Source organism: Cordyceps fumosorosea, assembly GCF_001636725.1.
Source record: "Cordyceps fumosorosea ARSEF 2679 chromosome Unknown scaffold_8, whole genome shotgun sequence".
NCBI lineage: Eukaryota > Fungi > Ascomycota > Sordariomycetes > Hypocreales > Cordycipitaceae > Cordyceps > Cordyceps fumosorosea.
Genome location: NW_017387308.1, coordinates 405,838 through 415,095, shown reverse-complemented (window position 1 = coordinate 415,095; position 9,258 = coordinate 405,838). Strand labels below are relative to the sequence as shown.

General features: G+C 56.4%; 3 protein-coding genes across 3 annotated transcripts; all 3 read left to right on the top strand.

Moving 5' to 3' along the window:
* Positions 1-695: 695 nt before the first annotated feature.
* ISF_03979 (C6 transcription factor) lies at positions 696-3,416 on the top strand (the record flags this gene model as incomplete). Its single annotated transcript, XM_018847585.1, has 1 exon — positions 696-3,416. The coding sequence occupies one exon, from the start codon at positions 696-698 to the stop codon at positions 3,414-3,416; it is 2,721 nt and encodes a 906-aa protein (XP_018705165.1).
* An 819-nt stretch (positions 3,417-4,235) lies between these two features.
* ISF_03978 (Poly A polymerase, head domain protein) lies at positions 4,236-5,837 on the top strand (the record flags this gene model as incomplete). The annotated part of the gene is made up of 1 exon (XM_018847584.1): positions 4,236-5,837. One exon carries the CDS (start codon positions 4,236-4,238, stop codon positions 5,835-5,837), a length of 1,602 nt encoding a protein of 533 aa, XP_018705164.1.
* Positions 5,838-6,626: 789 nt separating this feature from the next.
* ISF_03977 (PQ loop repeat protein) lies at positions 6,627-7,772 on the top strand (the record flags this gene model as incomplete). The annotated part of the gene is made up of 3 exons (XM_018847583.1): positions 6,627-6,790; positions 6,936-7,175; positions 7,235-7,772. The coding sequence occupies 3 exons, from the start codon at positions 6,627-6,629 to the stop codon at positions 7,770-7,772; spliced, it is 942 nt and encodes a 313-aa protein (XP_018705163.1).
* Between the last annotated feature and the right edge of the window lie 1,486 nt (positions 7,773-9,258).

Sequence of the window (9,258 nt, the reverse complement as noted above, 5' to 3'; positions counted from 1 at the left end):
CATCGAGGGGCGTGTGTCCCTGTCAACTCTACTCTGCCTTTTACCTCTAGTTCCATTTTCCTGAATCAATGCAAGCTGTAAGCTGTGCTGTTTGTGTTAGTTCGGCCCCATCCTATCCTACTACATACAAGCCCAGGTGCAACATGGCCTCGCATTCAGCAAATAAACGCTTCACGTTCGTCCCGGCAATCTGGTAACGGTTTTGCTTGGCTGGTTTTGCATTGCTCGGTCTTATTTTCCTCGTCTTTTTTGCTTGCTCAGCTGCCCCATTTCTTCCTTCCCTGTTCGTTATTTTTGTCCTAAAATACCACCTGTTCCCGTTCCTCACCCTTTGCCCGTTTCCTCCCCGGCCAACCCTTGCCTTTACCAACAACACCACGGACCAAGATCATACCGTAGACTCTTGTCCTGGTCCCTCGTCTCGGCCACGTCTTGGCCTGTTCGTCTTCCTTTTCAGGAAAAGAAAAACCCATCGAAACTTTGACAAGCCGTTCCTTGGCTTTAGCTTCGCAACGGTTACACCGCATACCTATCCAACGAATCATTTACCGATTTCCTCTGTTATACCACACGCCGTTTTGCTTTACTAAACATTTAAGCTTAACGGGCAGAGATCTTCTGTCATCTAGAGAGCAGGGTGTCTTGACATCGAATCTCTACGCCTCTCTCTTTTCTTTCCAGCATCCCCTCCGCCAATGGGTTCCCTCACAACACTCGAGTCTCGTCCACGAATGGCCCTGCCAGACACCCCACCAGAACTGGCGAGCCCGACGACTACTTCCCTATCTTCCAGATCCTCCCCCTCGGCAGATCACGTCTGGCCCTCGCAATCGCTAGCCGCCCTGCCAATGTCCAGCTATGACAAGACGGCCGGCCGTGACCATGGCGCCGACGACCGTCGAGAGGGCACGCCGCCGAGCGCGTCCAGAAACCCGCAGCGCGAGCAGCTGCCTCCCCTCAGCAGCATTTTTGGACCCCCGTCCTCCATGCGGCCGCTGAGCGCCCTCCCGCCTCCGTATCCGATGCACTCGCCGCTCAGCCGTCCGCATCTGCTGGCCGCACCGACCCAGAGCCCGCCACCGTACCTCCCCTCGCTGGCGGCGGACCCCAGAGCCGTCACCTCGTCGCACATCATGGGGCGGTCCTATTCTGGCTCCAGATCACCCAGGACCGGCGAATCGAGGATCGATCGGGGCGACGGAGAGCAGCCCCAATGGCCCCAGCAGGATGCCGGCCGGCAGCAAGTAGAGTACGTGCTCGACGAGCCGGGCGCGTCTCGCAGGCACCTCCCGGAGTCGAGGGACGACGCGACCGAGTACAAGAACGAGGCAGGCGGCGGCGGCGGCAGCGGCACAGGGACCGCCTCGGAGAGTTCCGTCGACAAGGACGCCCTGGGCCCCAAGATCTGGGCCGGCACGCACTACCTGCCGCGCTTCGTGCGGCAGGCCGAGGTCCCCGGCGAGGGCATGTGCTACTTCTACGACGACGGCACCCACTGCAAGACGGTCATTGATGGGGAGCGCGTCAACGCGCTCTGGGGCGTCACCAAGGCGGGCAAGCCGCGGAAGCGGCTCGCCATCGCGTGCGTCATCTGCCGCGAGAAGAAGATCAAGTGCGACCCGGACTATCCGCGGTGCGTCCAGTGCGACAAGTTTGGCCGCGTCTGCACGTTCAAGACGGCCCCCAGGGGCGGCCACACCACCTCGCCCTCGGCGCAGCCGGCGGAACTCGTCCACGGGAACAACGCGGCGTCGTCCCCGCGAGCGGCTTCTCGATCCTCGAGATCACCCGTGGCCCAGCCAGCCGCTCAGAGCTTCGAGGATGGCGGCAACAAGCGTCAGAAGCTGGGTGCCGGGTCCTACAGCCCTTCAAGAAGCAGGGAGTTTGCCCGCCCCGACGTCATGGACCATTCCAAATCACCCCAGGTATCGCATCGACATCCATCGGACGCTTCCCGCATCCCGGATGATGTCCTGGCGCGGGCCTGGCATACGGACGTGTACGCATCTGACCCTCACTCCGTCAAGGCCATAACCGACGTCGTCACGCAATTTTTTCTTCACGCCGACTCGGCCATGCTCCTCAAGTTCCTGCCCGAGACGGCTTGGAAGGCACACGTCGCCGACCAGACCCGTCGAAAGCGCCTGGAGGACTTGATGCTTCTCTATAGCGTGCTCACCCTCGGGATGGCTCTCTCCGGCGGCCCCAAGAACATCGCGTTTGAGTACTGCCAAGTCGCGCATTATGCGCAGAAGAACCTGAGGTTCGACTGCCTGCAGCTCGTCCAGAGCCGCATCATCCTGGCCGCGTACTACATCTCCGTTGATCGCATCTACGAGGCCAACGAGCTGCTATCGTCCGCCTCAGCCGTCGCAGGCAGACTGCAGCTGACCGTGGAGCTCGAAAAGTCCGTCGCGGCGAACGTGATGGTCTACCCGTTTGGCATGACCCGGACCGGGTACAAGGAGAGCCGCCGCCGCACGCTGTGGTCGCTCTTCCTGCTCGAGAGGTTCAACGGGGTGTTTCCCCACAGGTCGGCGGCGATGATCAACCCGGAGGATCTCTACATCCGCCTGCCCACCGACGACCAGAGCTTCGAGGCGCAGGTCGAGCGGGACGAGCCGCTCTTCGACCCGTACCACCCGGCGCCGTCCTCACGACTCAACGTCCTGGCCGGGCTCGTGGAGATGGCCCATCTCTGGTCCGACTGCCAGGCCACACTGGGCCTCATGGCGTGTCGCCCGGCCGCCGACGAGGCGGCCAGGATGCAGACCCTGGCGAACAAGATTGGAAGCTGGTTCACCTCCCTCCCCGAGAACCTGTCCTTTTCGACGAGTAACCTGCAAGACTCGGCGTACGCGGGCAGCGCCGGGTCGTTCCTCTCCATGCATCTGCTGCACCATCACGCGATGATCAAGGCGAGCCGCCACCATCCCTCGGCCGCGTCCCTGCACGGGCCGCAGGCGCATGGCAGCGCCGCGCGCAGCTGCTTTGCCCATGCCCGGGGTATCGTGGACCTGCTGCAGACCGTCGAGAGGTTGCGCCGCACTCGACCCTCGTCGGCGCCTGCGCTGCTGCCCCGCGTGGCGGCCGCGGCGGTCGTCGAGGCGGTGGACGTCCTGAACGCCAGCGGCGCCGTGCGGAACCTGCCCGGCCAGATCGACGGCGTGAGGGAGGCGCTTGCGTGCTTCGAGCGCCTGTCCTGGACGTGGGAGGACCTGGCTCGCTCCGAGGCTGCGGTTCGCAGACGGCTGGACGAGCTGCTGCACATTCTCGAGCAGGGGCCGAGACCAACAGGGCCGAGCCAGGGCTACCGCATCTTGGAGACGGTTTCCGACACCTACTGGCAAATACACGAGCCGATCAATACCCAACTACCCAAAGAGATGGATGTGGTGTACACGATGCCTCTCTAGTTCGGGCTGTTTTCAGCCTGCGCTGCGAGTAATCAGCCCCTTGTATACAATTTTTTTTTTCAGCATTGACTGGCGTTTTTTTTTTTGGCTTGCCATGTTCCCCGTGAGGGAGCGGGAGCCTGGGCTATACGGAACCTCGGATTATTTTTGGACGACGGTTTGAAAGTAGTTGAAGCATTGCTGGCCGGCGTTGCAATGATTGATTTTGTTCTTCATGTATCGGGCACGCCTTTGGACAAGGTATAGGATAGCATCTTAAGATTGGAAAAAAAAAATAGTCTCCAGAGACTGAATTATGAGATATGACAATAGAGGTATTTAACGATTCCACGTGGCTTTTCCACAAAGCGTTTGGCCAGTGTTGGAACTGCTGTCAATTCAGCGCCACCCAGGGCAATGATGAAAGGTTCTCACAGTAATACGCCAAAGACTTCAGAAGGGGAAGATTGGAGTTCCTAGAGGCCGTGTGGTCTATCCTTTGGGACTGGACTAGTGATTCTTCTGTCGATATTCTGGACGAGTGAAGAAGCAGCGGTCGCGGAGGCGGACACAGAGTTAGAGAACGCCCAACACTTCTTGTATGGCCCCGCCAATTGTGTGACTCGTTTGTCCAACTCACTTTCTGCAACTCCAGTGACTCAACCCCTCAATCCATTCTCGACTGGATTTTCGGCGTCTTCGCTACTCTTTTTTATTGCTCTTCGCCATGACTACGGCCGAACATGAGTCGACGCGCATCACGCTGACTACTCAACAAACGTAACTATCCAGAGAACTCCAAGGCTCCAGGCTACCACCAGCCTGTCAAGCCCAGAGGCAATGGCACAAGTGGCAAGAGAAATTACCTTGCTGCCCGCCGAGCAACTCTTGAGGGAATTCCTGCTGGAGTGTTCGCAATCGTTTCCAGGGCTGGAGATATGGGTGACCGGCGGCTGGGTTCGCGACCGTCTGCTGGGCATTCTCTCCTCCGACATGGACCTGGGGCTGAGCAACACCACGGGAAAAGAATTCGGCACCTTTTTGGAAAAATTTTCCGCCAGACCTGAAGTGGTATCGAAGTACAGCCGTAGAGCAGCTGAGCTTGGCATCCCAGATACGCTCTTTACGAAGTTTCACATCATGAAGAGAAACGCCAACATGTTCAAGAAGCTGGAGACTGCCGGCGGCAGACTGTTCGGTCTCGAGGTCGACATGGTGAACCTGCGAAAGGAAGTGTACGACGGCCAAAGCCGCAATCCCGACATGGAGTTTGGGACGGCCGCGGAGGATGCCTTTCGTCGCGACGCTACGGTCAACGCGCTGTTCTTTCACCTAGAGAGGCAGGAAGTGGTTGACCTCACCGGTAGGGGCATCAGGGACCTGGATGCGAAGATTATGAGGACGCCGCTGGACCCGCGGCAGACGTTCATGGACGATCCGCTGCGTGTGCTGAGGCTGATCAGGATCGGCAGTAGGCTTGGCTTCGCCATCGATCCGGCTGCGATGGCGTGTATGCGGGATGCGGAGATTCACCGGCTGCTAGACACGATGATCACTCGCGACAGGGTCGGGGCCGAGCTGTTCAAGATGATGCGGGGTGCGAACCCAGAGGGCGCGTTCCAGCACATTTGCGATGCGAATCTGTACATGCCAGTTTTTGTTCGCCTCAACTCGCCACTGGCCTCGACATTACCGGGTATGTTTCCGTCGCCGGCGACAAACAAACCTTTGCCGTGGCCGGTCAGTTGGTCACAAGGCTTTCAAATACTCTCAAAAGTACTACAACACAAGAGCAGCCTCGCCAAGCTGGTGGACAATGAGAAGAATGTCGACTTGGTATGGACGATGGCTGCGTACGCACCGCTGGCCGGGCTGCGTCGCACTAAGCCTAAAGAAGTAGTCCAGGAGGCAGAGAGTGCCATCCGATGTCCTGCCAAGTTGTCGCAGGTTCTAGAGAGCGCGCTCAGAAACTTCGACGCCATCGATGCCATGGTGAGTCTCGTTGCGGCGGCGAACGAGCAAGATCGACCACCTCGGCGGAGCACTGTAGGCATGGCAGTACGCTCCTGGGGCGTGACATGGACGACGCAGGTCGTATTTGCACTGCTCTCGCAGGCTGTTTCCATCGGAAACGAGCAAGTTGCAAGAGGCGCATCTGCTACTGAGGGTAGCATGGTTGACGCGCTGCTGCGTAAGTATTCTCTCTTTGCCGATTTTGTATATCGTGAGGCGTTGTTCGATGCCGCCACGCAACGTCCCCTCCTAAACGGCAATGATATTCGAGCCGTATTCGGACTGCAGGAAGGGGGCAAGTACTTGAAGAGCGTTTTGGAAAGGCTGATGGAATGGCAGTTTGATCATGCGGACGAGGGAGCGGAAGCGGCCCAGGCGTGGTTGCTGAGCAAGAGAGCGGAATTACCGCTTCCGCAAGCTGATAAGTAAGTTATCGACGTGTATACCAACAGACACAAGCTCGACAGCAAGTGGACTGTTAGTAAAATAGAAGACATATTATAATACAGTACAACACAACGACATGCATTACTCCTTTTTGGATACGTAACCGTTCAGGCCGGGCTGCATGGTCTGGTAACTATAATTCAAACAGTCCATTTGTCTACGTAAATAGGCATTAATAGAGTTATCAAATCGCTCAGTCCCATGGTACACTAGTTGTTTCCGTCGTTCTCTATCCGAAGTCTATGTAGATGAGGTGTATTTTCAAGGTTTAATTAGTTATGTACCTATGTATGTAGGTTGCGCTTGGTGCATATCAATCTGTATAGATGCGACTTTATAGTGATTTATTAGTGGACGAGTACGCTACAAGTGCAGGCGACGCCCTGTACTAACACCTGTAAAGTTTGGAAAGTCCACTAATAAAACCCTTAACCTACCAACCGCAATCGATAAGGCACTGACAGCGGGCGCATCGTTCCAAAATGGTCAAGTCCCTCTTTTTTCCTCTTCTGTCTTCCGCCGTCCAATCTCAATCTCGTCTTCCGTCGATCATCTCCCTGCCCCTTTGCTCACCTAGAAAAAAGACCAACTTGCGCCGACGACGTTTCTTCCCCTTCTTTTTGCATACCAGATCCCGCTATCGTTTGCTGTTCCCATCCTGTCGCTTTTGCTCGCTGCACCTACGACCTCTTTGCTTGCTTCGTTTCTCCTCCTTCTTGACACTCGTTTCTTCGTTTTCTCCAGGCGCAGCCACCCGCCGCCGCTCCCATCATGAGCTTCTTCACGGCCCTGATTGGCGTCTTGGCCCCCCTCATGATCGCGCTGTCGCCCGTGCTCTCCTACGGCGACCAGGCCCTCGCGATGCACCGCAGCAAGTCGAGCGCCGGCTTCTCGCTCGATATTCCCCTCATCATGCTCATTGCTTCATTTCTTCGGTGCGTCCAACTCGTCACGATCGCGACAACCCGGCACGCGACCCTGCCCCTGCCTGAAGCTCCCCCGCCATCAATCACGTCGCAAAGCCATCCACCATGTACTGGCTCTTGCTCTTATATCTTGCATGCTAATGGACTCATTCAGCATCTTCTACTGGCCCGGCGCCCGATACGATACGAGTCTCCTCGTCCAATCCGTCATCATGGTCGGAATGCAGCTCGCCCTGCTCAAAATCGCCCTCGACAACCGCCCGAGCCCCTCCTCCAAGGGAGGCGAGTCCAGCCAGCCTTTCAACGGCATGCAGTCCAACAACAAGGGCTTCGTCGAGGCTATCCTCAACTTTGAACGCCCCTACAACTTTTGGCAGTGGAAGGCCGACAAGCCGTACGTCCAAGACCACATCGCACAGTACCTTCCATTGCGCTTCTAACACAACAGCGCAGATACTGGCACTTCCTCGTGTACTTCGTCCTCGCTCTATGTGTTCTCCAGCTCCTCTTCGCGCCCATCCACTCCTTCTACGGCTTCTACTCGGACATGCTCGGCATCGTCGGCCTCTCCGTCGAGGCCACCCTCCCGCTCCCGCAAATCGTCGCCAACATCCAGACCCGCGCCTGCAAGGGCTTCCGCATATCCGTCCTCGCCAGCTGGCTCATCGGCGACGCCATGAAGATGATTTGGTTCTTCACCTCGACCTCGGAGATCCCCTGGGCCTTCAAGGTCTGCGGCGTCTTCCAGGCCAGCTGCGACTGCCTGCTCGGCCTGCAGTACTTCCTCTTCGAGACCCAGGCCGGCGCCCAGCTGCTCCAGTCGAGCGGGTTTGGCGCCGGCGGCGGCGGCAGCCATCACGGCGTCCAGTATCATCAGATGCAGCAGATGCAGGAGAACGGCTGGGACCACAAGCCCTCCATGCACGCGCCCACGAGGAGCATCACGCCCACGAGACGACCTGCGCCTTTCAGCGACGACGATGCGGAATAGAGGTCCCACGCGACCTGTCGACTGGCTCAGGCAAGCTGGCATGTTGCCGCGGCTCCCCTGCTTTCATCCACTGCGTGCTTATGCGCCCTTTGAGATTTCTCGAGTGAAAGCAAAAAAAAGTCATGGAAAATAAAATTTATAATCAGAATCGGCGTCTTGGGGAATTGGGCATTGTGAGTTAACTTTTGGCGCGCGTTTTCTTCTTCATTTTTCTCTTGTACTGTCATCATTGTCACTACTAGCTGGTAGTTACCTATAGATTCGCCTTGGTTAGATCTGCCCTGGCGTTCTCAGTTGAAGCGAGCTGGGCGTTAGCACTTGTTAATGAGGGACCACGGGGGACGAAGATGGGTTGCAAGATACACTGGCGTACTTCAGGAAATTTGCATCAAATGAAAAATTGAATACAACACGTATAGCATAGTTTAAGGCTTTTGATTATAATCGCTTTCTTACTGTGGTGTCGCGTCGCGGCGCAGATGCGGCTCACTTTTCTTGTAGTCGCCTATCCCATCTGCACCAAACGGCACCTCGACCCAGAGAAGCCCGCCCAGCCACTTGACTTCTCACTTCCACACACCCTGCGCTGCCTACGAAATCCTCACTGATCTCTGTCGGCGATAAGCTTCAGCCTTTGCGACTCAATTTTCCAATTCCGACTGCCAAAAGAAGAAGAGGGAGAAGGAAATCCTTTTCGACCTATCGCTTATTTGTGGTCTGCGCATGGGCGGCTAATAGTGTTCAACACTACGAAAAAAAGCCATCCATTTCCCGCTGATTCCCGTCCGCGGGACGAGCCGCTGCTAGTTTGCTTGTGGCACTTCCTCCCAAACGAGCCAACAGCTTGAGCCTCAGTCGCCAAAGTATCGGATACTTGAGATTAATTGATTTGTCGAATGGTTCACACGCCGTCGATGCCCTCGGCTTTTGGAAGATAGGCTAGCAAAGGAGCACACAAACGGCTGCTCTGAATCGCCTCGTCATCGAGTGCTCTTCTCCGTTTGCAAATTCTCGCCTTTTGTACCTGATTTGTTTGGAATCGGCAAACGTATCTACCGCTTTTCATTGTCAAGCTTCATATCAAACATACTCCCAGGCAAGTTTCTCCTTCTCATGCTGGTCTTGATTCCCTTTGTTTGGACGCCCGTCCTTGGTCCGGCTACCAGCAAGGGCTGGCCCTTTTCTTTGGCTAAGCCTATCAGTAAATAATTCAACTCTTGTACTGCTAGTTACTTGAGCGCGGCGTTTGTAAACAGCCGCCAGCTGCCACCACTGCATGCCACGTCAGATGCCAAAGTTTTACATATACAACCACCCTCAAACATCTCATCTTCGCCATCTGCCCCCCCTTTCCCCTTCATCATCTAACCCTCTCCTCCCGCAGATCCAATTCCACTCTACTACTCTGCTACCATCACCAACAACAAACGTACGTCCTTCCCAAGGCCGGCTTTATCCCAACTTGCTAACCTCTATCGATAGAATC